This window comes from Poecile atricapillus, chromosome 2 (genome assembly GCF_030490865.1).
Source record: "Poecile atricapillus isolate bPoeAtr1 chromosome 2, bPoeAtr1.hap1, whole genome shotgun sequence".
Classification (NCBI taxonomy): Eukaryota; Metazoa; Chordata; class Aves; order Passeriformes; family Paridae; genus Poecile; species Poecile atricapillus.
In genome coordinates, this window is record NC_081250.1 from 35,494,038 (window position 1) to 35,514,239 (window position 20,202).

The following is a 20,202-nucleotide window of genomic DNA, read 5'->3' on the forward strand; positions in this document are numbered from 1 at the left end:
CTGATTAATGCTGTATTTCACATGAATATTTCTATCTCACAGAATAATGCAGAGATGCTCAAAGTATAAATAGATTGGAGCAAGAAGTCATTGTGGAACATCAATAATTCAGAGAGAAGCTATTAAAGATAACAATTTGTTATAGAGACAAGACCAAATGCATTGACTAAGAAAACAACAACATGAAAACAACAGAATCAACACTGGCAAGCAGCCTTCTGAAGCAAGTTGTGCTGAGTGGAGTAAAAGCACTAACCACATTGGAAGAAACAAGGGGCTCACAAAGATGCAGTGGGAGATTAATCTCAAAGCAAAGGTGGGGGAAGTCTCATCCAAAGATGACTTGTGGCAGTATCTGAGGGAGCCATCACCATCACCTGGAGCAACATGCCACAGAAAGCTGCTATTCCCAAAACATTGGGTGGGTGGGGGACCCAAACTCATGGAAATCATAACCAAGGCTTATCATGAAACAAATTACTCATCCTGGAAAAATGTGCCAAATTCAGGTTTTTTCAGTATTCTTTTAAAACGTCCTGGAAAGTCAAACTATGTGGAAGGCTGAGGTTACCAACATTTCAGTGGTAATAAAAGCAATACATTTTAAAGTACAAAATTAAGCTTTACTTTGGATCTCATGTAATTGAACATATATAGCACCAAACCCTCCATCTTTTACATCTGAGGAGAGTCAGTGGTACCAAATGATGCTGAAGACTGTTTCAATGTAGCATAAACACAGAGTCTATGGTGACATATAAACTTGAGTACTTATAGGAAGGACTACAAGTTCTTCCCAAGATATTCCTGGATATCTTGGGGGCTGGAAGGAGGAGAACAGACATTCATCTGCTGCTCCAAAATCCTTGTGATGATTTGTTTATAACAAGCTTTGAGGAGCACGAAATGTACAAATAATTTAAAATGGTATCTCACTTTCTCCTCGTTTTCATGCCTTCATCTTTAATTATATGAGAAAACTGTTTACGATCTTAAAAAAAGATCACCGATGCACTTATCTTGGTTTACTAACTTGATCCTCTAATTTTTTTGCTGGTTAAAATCAGGCATATTATTTCAGTGCATTCTAGATATTAAATTAACAGCATTTACAACACCCAGCAGGTTTAGCAGCAGATATTCGCAAGGATGTCTGCCCCCAATAATCACAGTTCACAAGCAGGTACACTAACAAAATCAGTAACATTAACATACACAAGCAGATGTGAGCTGAGCTGATTTGAGAGGAAGGAGGAGGATTTGAGGGAGTAGGAGGGTGCTATCCCTTACTATTTCCTCAGTGACTACTATTTACCAAGGACAACCGCATGGAGGAGCTTCACAGACAAACGAAGCAGTAATTCAAGCTGTTTCATTATGAATTAACAGAACTGTCAGAGATCATGGCAAAAGTATTAGACCGTTTTTAAATAGAAGTAAATTAAATAACAGATTTAATAGTTCTCCTGATGTTGAATCCGATTCTGTGATTTACTATTCAGATAAAAGCTTTGAGCTTGAACAGCTCCCTGGCATAAAACAAGAGGTGAAATAATGAACTGACAAGCCTGATGACTTGTGAACCTATGAAATATCCTAAATGACATAAGTGAAAACACGTGTTGATCCTCTGATGTTCACACCATTGTTAAGAATGAAAAATTATCAAAGCAGAAGAGGAGTAAGTACCTCTAACAAATCCAGAAACCTTTGTATACATGTTATTTCAGCATGTGCACACATTTCATTTCAAACAGTATCATTTCAAACAATAACTACTTATACAAAAAGCTGTATCAACATCAAAAATTCTTATGATATACTTGGAAATGACACACCTTAAAAAAAACAACAAACTATTGCAGTTCAGATGTCACTTCATTTTCACTTTTACAATTCTTTAAACACTTCAGAGATAATTTTCAGTTAAAAATTTGAGAAGACGGCAAAGCAAGCAGAAGATGAATACTGATCAAACTTAACATCAAAAGGACAGATAGACAATAGCATTGCTCCTCAAGCTGAGGGAAGAAAACTTTCACACATCTTTTAGTGAGGTAATTATCTGGATAAAAATAAGGTAGTATGCTATGAGTCACAGCAGTTCATACATAAATCAAACCATTAAGAAACTTCACAACCAGGACAGACTTCTTTAAAACCTACAGTTACTCTTCAGAAACACTATACATAAGACCAGAAAAGGGTAATGCTTTCCAATCTGAACAGATGCCTGTCACATTCAAAGAGAAATACAAATCAAGAAGTGACGTTCATAGACATGAAAATCAGAAGAAAGCACAGGAGCTATTTGAGTCTATGTTTGTCCATAGCAGGTTACCTCTCCAAGTCTACAGTCCAGCTTCACAGAAACCTCTGTGCTTAAAATACACAGGACGACTGGAGAATTAAAACCCTCAGATTATGACTGTGGAACAGAGACTTTCTAGTATACACCTGTGACATATTTCAGACAATCTATGAGAAGACAGCAGTTAAAAATGGATATTGGGTAGAGGGAGAAAAGAACTGCAAACTTTAGGTATCTACCAAGGCACAAACATTAGACTTGATCAATAGTATTTACAGGATAGCAGGGTGGCAGTTTGTGAGGTAACCTTTTACCAGCACACCACCTTTATGAAGTTGTTTCTTGATTCATGGGTTTTAATCATTACTATTTAATTTTCATGCATCTGAATTTTAACATTTCTACTCTACCTCATACAAGGGTAGGAAAACCAGGAAGCATTAGGAGTATATTAGAAAATACATATCCATCAGATGGGTATTATCAGAATGATAAAACCTAAATACTATTTCAAACAAAAAAGTATGCATGTGCAAAATTAAGTTACAGGTATAAAAAACAATGCCTACATTCAGCTCATGCACTGACAGGAACAAACCATCATAAGTAAAAACTTCCTTGGAGTTGTTTCTCCCTCCCTGAAAGGAAAACATTACCTTTAAAAAGAATATTTTTAGATGAATTTTTGAAAGCAAAAATAGAAGTACATCCAAATGGCCTCACTGGATCTTTAATAAGGAAGTGCCATAATTAATACACAGGGAATATCTGTGCATGCGGTCATTTCTCTATTCCCAGGGCCAGCATGCAAATAGCAATTGTCTTCCTAATCCTATTGACTAGGCCTTTTAAGAAAATGATTGGAAAACAAAGTAAAATATATGGAATAAACAGCTCTTTAAGATTTAAGAGATTGCAATTTCACATAAACACCAGCACACATAGGGTGCTGTTGTCTTATCAGCCTTGAGGCTATTGTAATAGGACAAAAACATGTTTTTAAAATGGGACAGAAGAGTCAAAATTCACTTAGAACAGAGGCATTCCATATAGGTGTGTCTGAACAAAGCTTTAGGATTTTAACACAGCTTAATAATACAGTTTTCATTCCCCAAAATGCAAAACAGTAAAAGAGAACTGGCCTGTAGACTCAGAGACAGATTTTCACATACAGATGTAACAGCACTTCACCTTACAAGAGGCGCAAATCAGTCAATTGCAAGTCAAATATTTGAGTGAAAAACAAGATCTGCATTTTCCAGTTCACTGTGATTCCACAGGAAACACAGAAGGTACTACCACACACTTTTGGACTTTCTTATTCCAGGGAAAAGTCCAGTTGCTTGGACAGGACACAGAGCCAAACATCCCCTTTATGTGTACTCTATCAATTGCTTAAATCATGACTGCTGCTTCCACATTAAGGAAAACTGGCGTTCTTACCTGCCATGCACAAGTGCCACAGCAGATTCCACTACATCAGTACAGCCTGCAAAGGGAAGAAAATCAAATACCTTTGACTGCCAGAAGTCAGTCACTTTCTCTATCTGACCTGAGGACTGCTGAATATAAGACTACAGTTTTGAAGTTCATCAAGATGTGGTCATTACAGGAAAAAAAGAATAAATTAAAAAAAAAAAAAATTACATTTCACAGATAGTGAAACACTTCAAGGGACCAGAAACAAGACAGGTGAACTGTTACAGCTAAATCCACTTGCATGGTAGAAACAGACATTCCTAGGAAAATTAAGCCCAACCAAGTAATGCCATCAATCTAAAGCTGATCACATAAACCAAACTAAGACCTTGCTCAGTTAAAGCATCATTACACTGACTGAACAGAACTCATTTCCAAAGTGCATTAGCCTACCTACAATTATCTAGGTGCACTGCTCTTAAAAACAAATAAAAGAAGTCAGATTTTCTTCTTGACAGACAGGAACCCCAGAATTGTGGCATATGAAAATTTCAGTTTTTCACTTCTTCAGGGTGAAGATAGGTGCCAGATGGGAAAAGACTGTGAGAACACATCTCTTAGAAGAAGACTGTGGGAGCTGGACGGGTTAGGTTAGAGAACACAGAGAGGAGATCTCATCAATGTTTATAAATATCTTAAAGGTGGGTGCCAAGAGGATGGTGCCAGATTCTTTTCAGTGGTGCCCAGTGACGGGACAAGGAACAGTGTCCATAAACCAAACCACAAGAAGTTTCACCTCAACACAAGGAACAACTCATTTCCATTGAGGTGGCAGAGCACCAGAACAGGCTGCCCAGAGAGGTTGTGGAGCCTCCCTCTCTGGAGACACTTAAAACTCACCTGGGTGTGTTTCCATGTCACCTGCTCTGTGTGACCCTGCCTTGGGAGAGAACTGATCATCTCCATGAAATCTCCAGAGGTTATTCCTAAGCCTAGTGATATGAAGACAACTTTCCAAACAGAGAACAGCAAAACGATGTGCACTAAACAGGATGTAATCCGGCACACCAAAACCAGACACAAAAGAAACCCCCTATAAAATGATTCTGCTAGCATCTCTCCACAATAGCAATGCAATGTTGCAGCAATACCTCTCAGCCCTGATGGCTTAAATCCCTCCACAGGGAGAAGACAAGCAAGCTACCACTAAATAAGATCACCAGGTGTAGCAGTCTTCAGAACAGACAGCTGATTGCTTTATTAACACTTTTTCAACTAATCTCTAACTGTGTTCAGAAGAAGGGCATACCTGGGCAAATCAAAGTGAGTTATCCCGGGTTCTGTTTTTGCTTTTTGGATGCACTTAAATAGCACATGGCAACCTTTACACTGTATTAATTACTTTACTTTTATTACTTTTGTTATACTTTTTAATTTGTGATTTTATCAGAGCAGCTAACAAAGACAGAAATAAAAAAAAAAAAAAGGTTGTTTTAATTATATGTGGCACTAATTAAAATCTTCCAAAAATGTCTTGAGTTAAGTAGTCCACAGTGTTTCTTTCATATAACTACAGTTAATGAGCTGAATCAACTTGGGGTTGGCCACAAAGTCTGTCAAAATTTTAGGATTAGCACAGTTCTATCAGACTTCATACCAGAAGCTTTTCTTTTTCCCAGCTTCTTCTGGTTTTTCCAATTAAGAGGAGTAATTGTAAAGAAAATACCATTTGTTCCAGAAGAGGCAACTGTCTAATGCTGCTTTCAAACAGTGAGCTTTCACAAACTCGTTCCAAGTGCTTAGCTCATAACTTCCGTTCGTGAAGCAGTTTGAATTCAATCCTCTGGCAGCAAATATATAATCCTTAAGTGTTATTTTTTATAATTCTCTGAAAGCAAGTAGATGCTATACTTAAATCTTAGCAAGTTACATTCATATATTTTCCTAATGTAATTTTTAAATGAAAAAATTCCCTGTCCTGTTCTCTATGTACTCAAGCTCAAACATTCCCTCGAAGTTCCCACAACCCATGCCAATAAACCACACTGAAAATAGATTAACCTTTTGTCTAGTCTTATCACTGAAAACCTTTGTACAACATAATACAAAAAAGCACAACAAAAAGTACTCTGTATCTCCTATAAAACAAGGAACAGAAAGTACAGAATAATGAGAAATTTGCCATAAATGTAATTCAATTTACAGCACTGACTCTGAGTTTTTAAACACTAATAGCTACATAATACAGGTATTCTCAAAACTTTGCATACCTTTAGTAACATGATTTATTTCAGCATAGCAAAGAAGATTCTGCTATCCTCTCATATTCTGTCCTCTAACCAAGAAAATGTATAATCTGATACTTAGGTAAGATGTTTTAAATATCAAAGTACATTTCTTATTAACACTGTGTAAATGTCTTAAATTGCAAAGCAAGATGTAACCAGAAGTATGTATTCTATTACCATCTGTTAAAACCAGCTGGGGCAATGTTCTTTATCTCTTCCATGACCCATCCCTCATAACTCTGGGGGATATCTGCTGTTAATGGGCCACTGAGTCTCACTGCACGACTGATAAAATTGCATAATCCCATTGGGAGATGCTCCACCCAGGGGGAGGAGCCAAGCATTCCTACCTGGGTATAATCTGAGATTTGGAACACCACAGACAGCCTTTCTCCACTAAATTCCCAAATAAAAAACAGACCCATCTACACCACCACTGGATCTTTAGAGGAAAACTGCACCCTTCTACAGGCTCACTGCTTCAACAGAACCACATCTGTCACTCCAGGAAGACTGCAGCCACCATTTAATCAGACTGTTACCAACACCCTAACAGTATTCTGACTCTGCCAGTGTTTTTTTTACTACTGCATTTTTTTTTAATTTTCCTTGTAAAGAACTGTTATTCCTATTCCCATATTTTTACCTAAGAGTCCCTTAATTTCAAAATTTTAATAATTCAGAGAGGGGCAGGTTTAAATTTTTTCCATTTCAAGAGAGGCCCCTGCTTTCCTTAACAGACACCTATCTTTTCAAACCAAGATAGCAAAATAGTTCTTTATTTAATGTTTGTCATTCTCATTCACTTTCCCCACCCTTCCCCCATTCCAGTGTTCATTTATGCTCTACATTTTTATGTCACCCATCTGGGTTTTGACACCTACTAGAAGCAGCATAATACCACCCTCCAGTCCACAGCAGAGACAGCTGACCTATTCAGAAAGGAGCCCCTGAACAGCTGCCTAAGACTTTTGGACAAAAATTTTAAAAAAAATTTAAACGGTGTTGATGACCAGCTTCAAGAACCACACTAAAGTAGGTACTGTAACCTAAAGCCTCACAAACATACTGGTGATATGTGGGCAACTGTTTGTTTGGAAACGCTTAAGAACAATTTTATTATACCCTTATTTGCTAAGGTAATTATTCTCAGTGCATTCTCACAGATAAAAGACATGCCAAATTTGTTGGGTTTTTTTCTTTTAAATGAAGTTTTATAGTTTTACCATTGCTTATTTCAGAAAATAAAACCCGTCAGATGAATGAATAGCCTCATCCATAAGCTGCTGAATTAAACGTTTTTGCAGCACAATCAAACTGAGAAGCAGAATAAAGTAAGGAACAGTCCACCTTGATAAGATTTTCATTAATGGCAATTCGAAACGTTGTCTTCTCTAGCTGCTGATAAAAATATTTGCACAATTAGTGTGCTTATGTTGTGGTATTCATACAACTACACGAGGTGATATGTGGAATATAAAACACTAATTACAATTTTTTGTTTCCATTTCCTACTGAGCTGAGACGAAAAAAATTCTTCTATTCCAGAAGGCTGCAGTTTACTCTTAGACTCACATGCTTTGTTAATTACTACTTGTAGAGTTTATTTCAACTTAGGCATTTTTCTATCAGTGTGTTTTCTTACTAGGTATTTCCCTACCCCCCTATTGGGGATCTCTGTGCGGAGAGATAGAGGGATCACTAGTCACAAGAGGCATGACTCCAAGCCATCACTGGATGGTGTCCAAGAATTAAAGCTGCACACATAAGAAGCACAAATGTTGAAGAGCCTTTTATCCATACATGTTTCTATGAGAAAAAAGGCTGCAGCAAGTTCAGACTACTTTTGGCATATGGTTTTCAGGTAACTGGACTACCTGAACATGGTCTTATACTTTCACTGTAACCTCTTGAGAAGAGATGGAAGGCAAGAGAAAGTCTTTTTTTCAGAGCTCCAGTTGTAAAACCGACTGCCAGAGCATGTGATCAGCCTAAAAGGGGGGAAAAAACAACTTTAAAATGCTGCAGGAAAATTGACACGCTGTCAGATGGGAGATGGAAAAAAGCTGAGGATCCTAAAAGGCAGCGCATGTGGCAGAGATGTTACAGAGGAACTTTTCTTCTTTTGAAATTTTCAGTCAATGTAAGTCAACATGGTGTGTTATAAATAGAAGCAGACTTCTAAATACCTTAGGTTCTTTCACAGTTAAAGAGGAATTCACAGCCACACTCAAACCCCAGAACAATCAAGAACCAGACAAGAAAATCAAGCCTGTTGTTGAGTTTCAAAACGCATTCTAAGAAGTTTAAGACCAACGGCATGAAAGTTACTCAGAGAGAAGGGTCCAAGGCAGACCACTCTCAAGTTTCTCCACTCACCTCCAGCCCCCAAACCAAAAGACTCACACAAGACACATCATCTGTGATTAGAGGACTTCTCACATGAAGACAGACAGTAGGGTAAGTTTATCTGATCCAAAACACTCCTTTCTACTTCCTGCTTAGGAAAACTTTCAAGAAAAACTTCACAGTCCTATGCTAACCTAAATAATATGCCTCTCACCTCCCTTTTCACTACTTTGCAGAAAAAAAGAATGAGAGACTGCTTAAGATCAGTTACCACCTAATCTCAAACCATGGCCTTAGGCAGGAGATTAGAAGCCAGTGAGTTTCAACCATTATTGTTAGAAACCTTGCAAATGAAAAAAAAACCCACAAAACAACCAAAACATAAATCACCACCAAACCACACAAAAAAACCAAGAAGCGCATCACTGAACTCCATCCTAAAGTTACTGAATTCAAGTCTTTCATGAAAATTTACCTACTCTGCTGGTTTAAAAGAACAGGGTTGATTCACGGAATGTACTCCATTTCTCACACACACAGTCCTACCCTACACCAGGAATACATTTGCATTCAGTAGTTCATGTATCTGTATTTCCTTCTCCTATCTGCCAGATGAAAATGTTGGCCTTCACTGTCATAGATAATTTCCAAGTCATATAATTAGCATAGTTTTGGCTGTTAATTAACCTCTTAAAAGAAAAATAGAATTACAAGAAAAACATCCAAATGTTTTTGTCAGTATTTAACCTTGCTTATTACAGGACATTTTTATTATTTCTTACCTAGCAAAAAAATCAAGACAGTGCAAATATACACCAAAGGAGCTGCTACCTCGCTTCTACAGCCACATCACACAGTGAAAAGTAAGAACTTAGTATTCTGAACAGGCATCCTGTGACAATACTGCATTTCCCAGGCAGGCTACATGTCACTGCACTCCACACCAGAGCAGGCCATGAAACCTTGAGGTCAAATGTTGTAATTTCAACAATTCCTCCTCTTTTCTTCAATTATTCACCTTACTTTTACAGGTTACTTTTCCCAAAAACAAGATGCGTGTCAGGCATCATAAAAGAAGCACTTGTGGTTAGGACAGTCGTATATGTATGACTATATATATATATGTTAAAAAAAAAAAACAAACAACAAAACACAGCTTTTCTGGACATAGCTAAAACACTTGTATGTCAGTAGAGGTAATAAGGGTTGCTACAACACGGAAGGCTGAGCTCCAGCAGACACTCCTGAGATCTCTTCTGCAGGCACATTCACCCTGTCTTTGGATTCAGTTCACCGTGGCCCACTGCTGCCACCAGATCAAGCTTCAGGCCTACAGATTTTATTTGTGCTTGTGGCCACTGCGGAGGCAAAGAGCTAATTTTCTAAAGAACTTACTCCAGGATGACAGTTCCCAAATGATTTTAAACACCTCAAATCAACATGGAGGAGAGCACTGCTAATACTGGTGTGGCAAACTTCCAGGGACGGGGAGCTGAACTTCTCTGACAGTCTGCACAGCACCACTGGCACTGCTGTTCCTCCTGTCCTTCAAACAGATACTGTTTCTTTGGCTTATGTAAGTTCCAGCAGAGAGCTTTATGGAAGGGAACATCTCTCAGTGCTCCCCCATGGAAGGGGTGGGATGTTGAGACAGGAAACCAGTGTGACATCCTAAATGTGTGGGGTATTTTGTACAGCCATTGCAACAGCAAAAGAGAGCCTTCCAGACAACAATAAGGCTAAAATGCAAATATATTATCAGCAGTTTTTTAACAGTCATGGCAATTTTTCTGCAAAATTCTTCTAATACTTGTGGACACAGACTCATGAACCCTGGAAATTCTAGTAATTATTCTTGAATTATGTATGCCGTAAGTTTAATACTTAAATGATTACGAAAGCAATTTTAACACATGCAGAGTATTATAGAAATTTTATCAACCTTCAGGTATGAAAACCCCATGAATAATCTATTCAAATGTAAAGAATACCACAATTTTTTAACTTCTGGCAAACCATAATTGTTTAAGAGTTAAAAAAAAAAAAAGGAAGCAAATTCATGATGTGCAGAGTCTAAGTCCTTTCAGAGATAAAAGATATGACTGCATGCAGCTATATATTTGCCATTCCAAAACAACAAATTTTATATACTTGATCCAAAAACATTTTTTACATCTCTGGGTGTAGAAAACAGCAGGAGGCATCCTCTTCTGTGTATTACTCACGGTGTTAGTTTGAGATTATAGATGCTGTGAAAGTCCCCTTCCTGTGCTGTAATAAAGGTGCAGTAGGTAGCAAAAGGAATCAGTATCTTCAAACTCAGCTCCACAGGGTACCTGGATACCTGTTGGTTTTTGGATGATCCATGACTATGGAACTTGAAGTTCATCAGAAGAGCACTGCTGTTCACAGATGCTGACAAGCATCCTAACCATTTTTGTCCTCCTGGTTCTCTCTGGTGTTTCATAAAGCCTCTCTTCACCTTTCTTTTTCACTCTCACTATGAAAACATGCAAAGAACTCCTCTCTTGAGCTCTGTTTCTTATGGAGTAGGTTAACTTGACTATTTACATCCCTGATTGCAGTAATTATAATTTGCTAAATTTATGGTAAAAAAGAATAGAGAAATACCTATGGAAAAGTCATAAAATATTCTTTACTTGAAAGGTTTTATTTTAATAGATTTACCATTCTGTAATCTAAGTACTGTTAGATAATAAACTTTAAATGTTCCTGTGCTTGGATAGAAAGAAACTGCAAACAATGTCAGTGGGTAGAAGTGGAAAAAGTAAATTAGCTGGTTGGTTACCACAGGATCAGTACTATTGCAGGTTAATAATGGCCTTTGTAACCTTGCAGGTGACAGAAACAAGAAGAAAAGGGTTCTTCTACAAGAAGAACTTCTACATAATCCTTAATACTGAGAATTATCCCCCAGAATGAGCACTGTTTAAAAAAAAAAAAAAAAAAAGTAACAGATACAGCAGAGCTATAAAACAAAATACAGCTCCTGGAACTGAGACAAGGAGCAAAGGAAATAAAAGCCATCAGGCAGTACCATTACAGGGTTCTGATTTGGCAGAAACTACACAGCAACACAGTATTAAGCATAAGACCTCTTTCTATTGATCCTCATGTTTTAGCAAGCACAGCAAGAACTGAACAAAACTCTGCAGTTACAAAGAGACAGAGGAGAGGGGTGGGGAATTCCATTAACATTCTGTTTTTAAAGCATCCTTCCACCATGACTTGGGACATTGCATTAATTTGAAGCAATGAGTAATAATGTAACCAGAAAAACAATGTTAGTATTTTGTTTTTCTTCCACTCCTGATTTTATGTCCTTAATTTTAACCTACCAAAAATACTTCGTGGGGACACACTGGTGAGTTAATGAAATGTTAGCAGACAGTACAGAGAGATCTGAGGCAGGATCAAGTGCTTGGGATGAAAAAAAGGACTTGCATAGATTACCTGCCCACTCTCATGAGCAACTGAAAGAAGAAGCAGATGACCTGAAGACAGGACAGGGAAAGAGAGAATACCAATTACTCCAAGCATGGTACAAAACTTAAACCTGCAACGATGGATTTAAATTACTAAATTATTTATTGGTTATAGAGTATGTTAGTATGTAAATAACTACAGAACTTCCTGAAAATGTTTTTCACTGCCCCCAGGTGAGCTGTCTGTGATACAAGTAGCTCTGCATCTATGAGCTGGGTAGATCCCTTATCTATTATGCTGCCTGCTGCTTGATGAACAGGTTCCTGATGGAAGGTTCAACTTCCCCTTTTGTCAAGGGGACCAGCATAGATGGAGCTATCAAAATAAAATCAAAAAGGAGGACAAACCGCAAAATATTGAAACAAAACATGGAATCTTCATGATTGCTAGAAATTCGGTAAGCTCTAAAAAAGGCTCATTTTGGTCTCAGTGCTTTAACTCTAATTTCATTTTCGTTTTGTCATGCTGACTGTTCTTGCTTGTGCTCCCTTCTCTTCCTTCATTAAGGCAGTGCTGTATCTTCACTTTTGCCAAAGTAAAAAAAAAAAAAAAAAAAAAAAAAAAAAAAAATCCAGATATATCCATGCTTTCTTCTCTGCACCAGATGGAAGCAGGTACAGGATATCAGCACAGAGAATGGACCTTAAGAATAACTGCATGACTGCAAAATGACCAAGAATGTCTTATATGCAAATGCTCATCATCTTGAATTAGAAAGGCCATTAAGTGAAGTTCATTGTCAGAGAATATGAAAACATTAAACATTAAGGATGACTTCACAACAGTTCAAAACCCAGTCACAATTAGACTTGAGTCATTTAAACAGGCAGTTACCTACAAAACCTGAACATTCAGGAAGCTCTAATGTGAGGCAGTTACAATTACTTGTAAACACTTTCATCCCCATCTCTGTAAATTTAGTTCTTAAGTTTAACAACATAAGCTTAAGTTGTTTTTTCTTTTTTTTTTCTTACCAGACCACAAGCATTAGAATAGGCAGATCTCTGCTTCATACTTCTCAAATTATTATACCATCTCAGTGGTATACTGAGAAATTTACTGAGAAAAATATTTGTTCTCAGGCTGCCCTAAATAGGCAGACTTTACTCATGTAGAAAACAATCTGCTTACATAGTACTGTTCACTCAATTCACATACTTACATTACCATAGAGATAAACAATGAAAATCTCAGATCATACTGAATTCACAGTAAAGAGCATCTCATTATTTAAGGACAGAAGTAATCAGCTAAGTCATTAGCTTCAGCTAACGAGCAGCTTCCTAATCTACAAGAATGCTACAAACCAACTATTTTGTCCCTCTTTTATTTGCATATCACTGCTGGTGTCTCCTCTTTATCTCTCTGCACCCACAGAGCTGGCTACATGTCTCATCTTCCCTTCTCTCCCAACTACTAAGTCTCACCACTCTTACATTAGCTCTGGTTTCTGTGCTGAAGTGGGTCAGTGCTGTATAATTCATCAACACCAGAATCACAACTGAATTAACAGAGTTAAACTGGTATATTGCCACTCCCTAGGGAGAGTGCTAATGTCTTTACTAAGGACAGAGTAACATTCCCAGATATTTTGCAGCTTAAACATTAAGATTCTTTTCTCATTGGTACAAAGGATAACACCAAGACACCTTATTTCAGATGCAACTTCAAATGCCAGATTAGAACATGTCCTCCACCCCCAACAATTAAAGGAAAACAAACCTCCCGAAAATCAGCACTGTAAGCATGCTCCCAGTGATGTACTGCTTTGTTTACTTTTTTATTGATGTGAAATGTTCTGTGATTGGTATTGCAATACAGGTTATTTAAACACAAACATTATAAATAACTTTGAAACAGTTAGTCACTGTAACTAAGGCAACGAGTCTCCCACTCAATTTCCAGAAATAGGAGAAAGCAATAGAGGTAAGAAAAAAGTAAAAAGTTGGCAGGAGCAAGAAAAGAAATCATCAGATACTAGTTTGACCTCAGGGTGGCCCAGTTGATTAGAGAAAATGATCAGGTATGGCAAGTGAGAAACAAACTTGCTGACAAAAGATGAGGCGGAGAATATGAAGTATATAATACCAAATATACTTAATTTCAATAATCTTATTCCACAACCCATTTCAGTGTATGGAACAACCATAGGAATCTGGGAAAATAACAATCCATGTCAGATAGCAGACTGCTGGTTCAGGGTCTCAACAGCTACTAGTTTCCTACAGGAATCTAGTTTTTATTTCTGGGTGCTAAAGAAGTCACTTCTTCATAGAGACGTGCCCATTTACTCATTTTTCCCTGAAAATTCCCTCGCCTCTAAATAATGGTCAGAAACTTTCGATGCTATCTACGTGAATAGACCTTTATATCCACACAGAAGACTGCTGAATTAACAGGATCCGCCTTAAGGATCTGACTGCAGAATCAAGGCTTGCTTTGTTTCTCCCCCACCTTTTTTTCCCCTTCTTTTAAAAGGTTTATTTTCTTGACTGAGGAGAACTGCTTGTTCACAAGTCAAAAGTTCCCAAGTTATCATGGGGCAATCTGATCCCCCCAAACGACACGTGGTAGAACCAGGTTCTCTCAACACATTCTAATGGAAGGGCTGGTAATTACTGTGCATAACAAGATAAACAGAGTTCAGGTTACTCAGAGTTGTCCATCAGCTAAAGAAAGTTATCTTCTCAGCACATGTCATTTCTTACCCTGGGAACAAGAGAACTAACAATAAGACTTTAGGTGTCTTGGTAAGAATTACAATTTCTTAATTAAATTAGTTTGTATACAGTTTGAAAAGATTAGATGCAGATTTTAGGAAGAACATATGATGGACAATGGAGCACAGAGAGTTGGTTCTTAACCATTACAAAATTCATGAAAGAAATTACTGGGTTTTTTTAAAAGAAGAGTAATTTTAAAGTAATTCCTACCAAAAAAGTCAAAAATAAAACACACCTCTCATTAATCTACATCTGAACAGAATTTGTAGAGCAATACCACATAATTCCATTCCCACCATATCCCTCCCTCATTGAACAGCAGCAGCTCCTTTTCATCACCACAGGAGACCATTCCTCCTCTTAGTGTAACAAGGAACTAGTTGGGACATTTATTCTTGGCTTGAATTCTAAAAGAATGAAGTCTAACGCTGGCAGTAATGAAAATAGCAACCATAGAGGCATTCAGAGCATTCACTATGACACTGCAAACATTTGTTTAACTGCCAATTGAACAAGATCCATCTTAGCTAAGAGAAAGATATAAATGGGCAATAAAGAAGTCAGTGCTCTCACTGTTCAAGGGCTTTAAAGATAAGTGGTCATTCTAATATCCTCATGCAGTTGTTCCTACTCAGATCCTTACCGCTCATATCTGACTTCTGGAAATAAATGCACTACCTCAAGCACAGTCTAGCAGTCACACAGGAAAATCCCATACAAAATCCTTTCAAATGCCCATCCATATTAGCCTTAAGACATCTTCTTATTACACATCTAAGATTCAGAGAAAATGGGGAATGCATAATATTAAAACTGTGATGCACTGAAAGAAAAAATATAAAGTTTTACCAAATACAATGACACTGCATCCAATGATTTTTTCCAGAAATAGTTAAATAGCTGCAAAACTAAAGAAAAAAAAAGTGCCAGTTTTGATTAGTTTCGTATCTTTCAACAAAACTCTACTGAGATGTAGGCTTATGTGAGCCTAAAAGATGACCTGTAGGCACGTATGCAGGTAAGGCTTGTAACAGAAAAAAAGTAAATCCCTGGGCTGTTGTGCAATCCAAATTTCACCTACACACTTATGAAAAACTAAGCTGTCAATTACCTCTTAGGTGTAAGAGAGACTAACTCTCAAGCCTTTGAAGAAAGAATGTATCTGTTCTGGAAACAGTTAATGTACCTAGGAATTATGATTGCATAACAAAAGAACTCAGAAGATACTTAGCCTTTCTCAGTTAGCTATGCAGAGGTGAGAGGGCTTTGATGCAGGAGACCAAGGCATATCACTATGGATACCACAAGCAAGTTACTCCTTTTTTTTCCCCCACCCCATACCTTCCCTTCCACACACTCCCCACCCCTCCCAAAATAAAAAAAAAAAAAAAAGGTGATAAAACATTAGTGACCCTTGACCTAAACTGGACTGTCAGCACAGTTTCTGACAGCAGTGTAACACAGCATTTCAGGAAGAAACAAACTTTTCTAGGCTTTGTCTCATTTAGCATTTTTGTAGTTAAAGCAGCATCTAATCTAGAAGAACCTGATTCACAAGCACCAATATATGAAGACAATACGAAAACATTGAGCAAATACCTCAATTATAATGTACATTTACCATATTTTTCATCTCTACCTTGAATAGTTTTAACGTTCAGAATTTGCAAGTTTGCTTCCTTTGTTATTAAACAACTGCACAACACTGCACAAAAGCCCAAGAGCAACAAGAACAATCTACAGCTTCTAATTTGACATTTGAATGATTGCTTTTTCATACCTGAGTTAGTTTGCTATTGAGCATTACAGGTATCAGCTTTGCCCAATACAGTTCAATTTAGCTTTAAATGAAATTTTTGCAAACATGACTTATGAATTTTTTTGATACCTGATATACTTTTAAAGCAAACATAAGTCACTTCTGAAAGCACAGTGTACACCCTCAATTATGTCAGTCAAAACTTTGAAATATATTCCTACCTGGTAGGATGGCAAAGCAATAAAGCTCAAGTAGTAACACAAATTTATAGACAATGTGCTAGCTGGCTGGTTGTTGAACCCGAGGAAAGGCCTACTTTTTTTCTCAGTGTATGAAAAACCTGTATTCTGAAGGTTAAAAGTGTCAAATCAGCCTCCACAGACAAACAAATATTTGAGCTTCACAAACATATTAAGCATCTGAAGGATCAAAGTTTTGTTTATCAGGTACTAAGTAAATTAAATCAAGCAAGCAGAACTGGGATTTCACCCTCTAAGCTCAACTCAGAGCCTCAGAGCAGAATTTCTCACCTTGCTGTAACTTCCCTAGCACTGCTTTTACACTAGCTTGCAGTAACTTGGAAAACTAAGCAAGTGCAAGAAAACACTAAGCTTCTTGTATGGCATAAATCTGCCTGTCCCCAGCAGAATTCTGACATTTAACGTAGAGCCCTTCTACATTATCAAAGAATAAAATCAACAGGTTTATGCTGAATTTGGAAAAATAATCTTGATAATTACCTTTAAGCAATACTTTATTTAGTAAAATTTTTGTTTCAGAAAGTTATTCATCTGACAGTTGAAAAAAGAAACTAGCAAATCACTTCTCTACTTCATACCAGCTGAACAGTACAAACAACAGAGCAGCCTTTGCACTCGCCTGTGAAGCACAGCCACCACTGAAGACTGTCACTATATGGACAACAAATACACAAGACATCTTACTTTATTCTAACCAAACACAGCTCTATGGAGCAAAGCATATGGTTTAAGCAAACAAGAAGCCTGTCTCATGAACTGTTGAAGAGGAACACCTCTACTCCCACACAGTACCACAGGTTGGTTTTCATAAAGAGCAGGTGCTGCCACACTCTCAATACGGCATCCTGTTCTCAAGTCAACACATCTTGCAGCCCACTGCAATACTGACCTGCAGGAATGCTAACTACCAAAGCTGAGGGATTTCATGTTAACATGATTCCTCGTGACTTTTTTGCATTCTTACACAGTTATAACAGAATTCAGTTTGAAATAACTGATTTGTCAAGCAACTGACACTTTAGCAGCAGAAATGCAGCTGCTGCTAAAAATCACTCCCCCTACAACTGACTGTCCAAAATCAGCATTCCCTTCCTTCCCTCCTTCCCTTCTCTGCCCTAGCACCCCCTCCTTTATGTGAAAGAATACTTCAATATTCAGTGTATCAATTCACCTTTACAGATCTGTGAAGCCTCTAAAAAATCCACCTTGTGTCTTTTGGATTAAAACTTGCATTATTGACAGAAGCTAAAAGCCTAACATGTATTACTCTTGTCAAACCAGTGGTTCCACACAGTCCAATATTTCACTTCAACATCTGCCAATAGCAGTACCCAACCCAGAAGAAAAGTTTTGAAACACAGTACTTTCATGTTAGCAAACTGATAATGGGTCTTTTACTAATTATTTCACAATGATTACTTGCAGAAGGGTTGTAGTTTTTGGTTTTAACAGAAGGGCTTATTTAATATAAGAGATGAACAAGTGCTCATTTCTGTGGGAAGTCTCCCACAGAAGAACAGCAACAAATCCTGAAAGGAAACCTAACTCAAGGGACACTAAGTGTATTTCAGATCCATAATTGTTGCTGATTCATAGATGAGGTTCTAAAACAAGAGACTTCACAAAGTTTACATACAACACAGCAGGAGATAAGAGATCCCAGCCCTGCATCACCAAATGTTCCTTAGAACAAAATCCCCAGGTATCATGCAACCTAAGTGTGAAAACACAGATGTGTATGTAACTAATGAAAGGACCCGCAGGTAAGGATGGGCTGATACTGATCAGCATAACAAACAGACACAGGATACCAGCTGCCTAACCACCTCCAAGTTTCTACAGGCTTTTTTTTCTGCGGGGCTTTTTTTTTTTTTTTTTTTTCTTTCCTTTTTTTTTTTTTTCTTGGAAGGGGGTGGGGTCTTCAAGAGTTACAGTTGGTTATCTTTAAGGAAGAGTAACAAGGAGACCCACAGCAGGATGCATGAGTTTCTTACACGCAATTTGGCCTCACACACATGAAAAGACGAGAAAACACCATTCCTAAGAAACATCTTTTCATAGGCGGCAAACTGGCAGCGCAGACCCTCCCACCTTTGTATCCTGATACCGCACAGGAGACAATAGGTAGGACAGGGGAGACACCAGGAAAGGACAGAGCAGCGAAGACAAGTATTTTTCACCAGCTGGGATGGAAACCGAAGAGCCTGGCAGACAAAGAAGGGTGTGATGCGACGAGAGCAACAACCTACTGAAGGCACCAAGAACCTCCTTCGCTTTCAGAAGGGGAGCGCGGGCTCGGGGAAGGTCTGTCAAGACCGCGGGAGGCGAAAGAGACGGCGGCCGAACAAAAGATTTTAAAGGCCTGGAAGGGAAAGGTGGAGGGACGAGCAGGCGGCTCCCGGGCACGTGAAACTGCGCAGGGCAAGGGCCGGGTCCGGGGGAGCGGCGCCAGCTCCATCTCCCGCTCCCGGGCATGCCGCCTCCCGCCGGCAGTCTCCAGGTCGATCCCCTCTCACCGGCCAGTCCCTCAGGCCCGGCCACCCCCGTGCAGACACCCTTCCCTTCCCAAAACAGGCGCGGGGCAGGGCTGGCGCGGGGGGAGTCCTCAGACCCACCCCCATCACCCCTCACGGGCTTTCCCTCCGCTGCGGGCGGGGGCTCGGCAGGGACCCGCCGGTGAGGCCAGGCGAGCGGCGAGCGGGCTGCCGCGGCCACCTGTTTGGCCCGGTACCTGCGAGTACACACATGGCGCCTCCCACCCAGCCCGGACCCCGGCGGCGGCAGCAGCCATGCTGCCTCCCGCTGCCCGCCGCCTGTCACCCGCGCACGCACGGCACCCCGCGGCGGCGGAGGCTGCGCCCGGCGGCACCGGGAGGGGAGGAGAAGGGAAGGGAAGCTCGGGAATACCCACCTGCTCGCGGAGTTTCAGGAACACCATGGCGAGCGCGCGCCGCCGCCTCCGCCCGCCGCCAACGACTCCCGGCTCCGCGCGCCGCGCGGCCACGCCCCCCCGCCGCCACCGCCCGCGCGCCGGGCCCCGCCCCCGGCCCCGCCCCCCCGCGCCCGCCGCCGCCACCCCGCGCCGGCCACGCCCCGCCGCTCGCGCTCCCGAGCAGCTTCCCGAAGGAACCCGCCCGCCCGCACCACCAAGGGCCTCGCTGATTGGCCCCCGCGAGGCGGGGCAGAGTAAGGGCGGCGCTGATTGGCGGGTCGGGCGCGGCGGGCCCGGCACGGGGCGATAAGGTGAGATGGGCACGTGGGAGCGGAGCCGGAGTGGGCAGGGCCCAGGAGCGGCGCGGCACTCGCGGCTCCCCAGGCGTGGTCTCGGCGGCTCGGAGCGAAAAGCTCCGGTACGGGGGTTATGGGCGCAGGCGGCTTGGCCCGAGGCGGGATTCCTCCGACACCAAAGGCAGCTCTGAGCTCCTGATCCAAGGGGAAAGGTCCGGGAAGGAAGGAGGGAGAGCTGGAGTGGCATCGTGCTGGGAAGTATCAGCAGGCCAGACAAACACACCGAGACGCTCTGAAAAAATGCCAGACTGAGAAGACATATACAAATAGAATACAGGAGACAGTTAATTCGAAAAAG

The 20,202-nt window shown here is 40.0% G+C and overlaps 1 protein-coding gene across 2 annotated transcripts in view; it reads right to left on the reverse strand.

Moving 5' to 3' along the window:
- ANKRD28 (ankyrin repeat domain 28) overlaps nucleotides 1–19,631 on the reverse strand; it is a 120,615-nt gene extending 100,984 nt beyond the window's left edge. Inside the window, exon 1 of one of the 2 annotated variants that reach the window (XM_058831009.1) lies at nucleotides 19,528–19,631. In XM_058831009.1, coding sequence (XP_058686992.1) covers nucleotides 19,528–19,554 — 27 coding nt within the window. In that variant the 5' untranslated portion in view covers nucleotides 19,555–19,631. The remainder of the gene's footprint in view (nucleotides 1–19,527) is intronic. The other variant, XM_058831008.1, reaches the window with a different exon arrangement.
- Nucleotides 19,632–20,202: the final 571 nt, after the last annotated feature.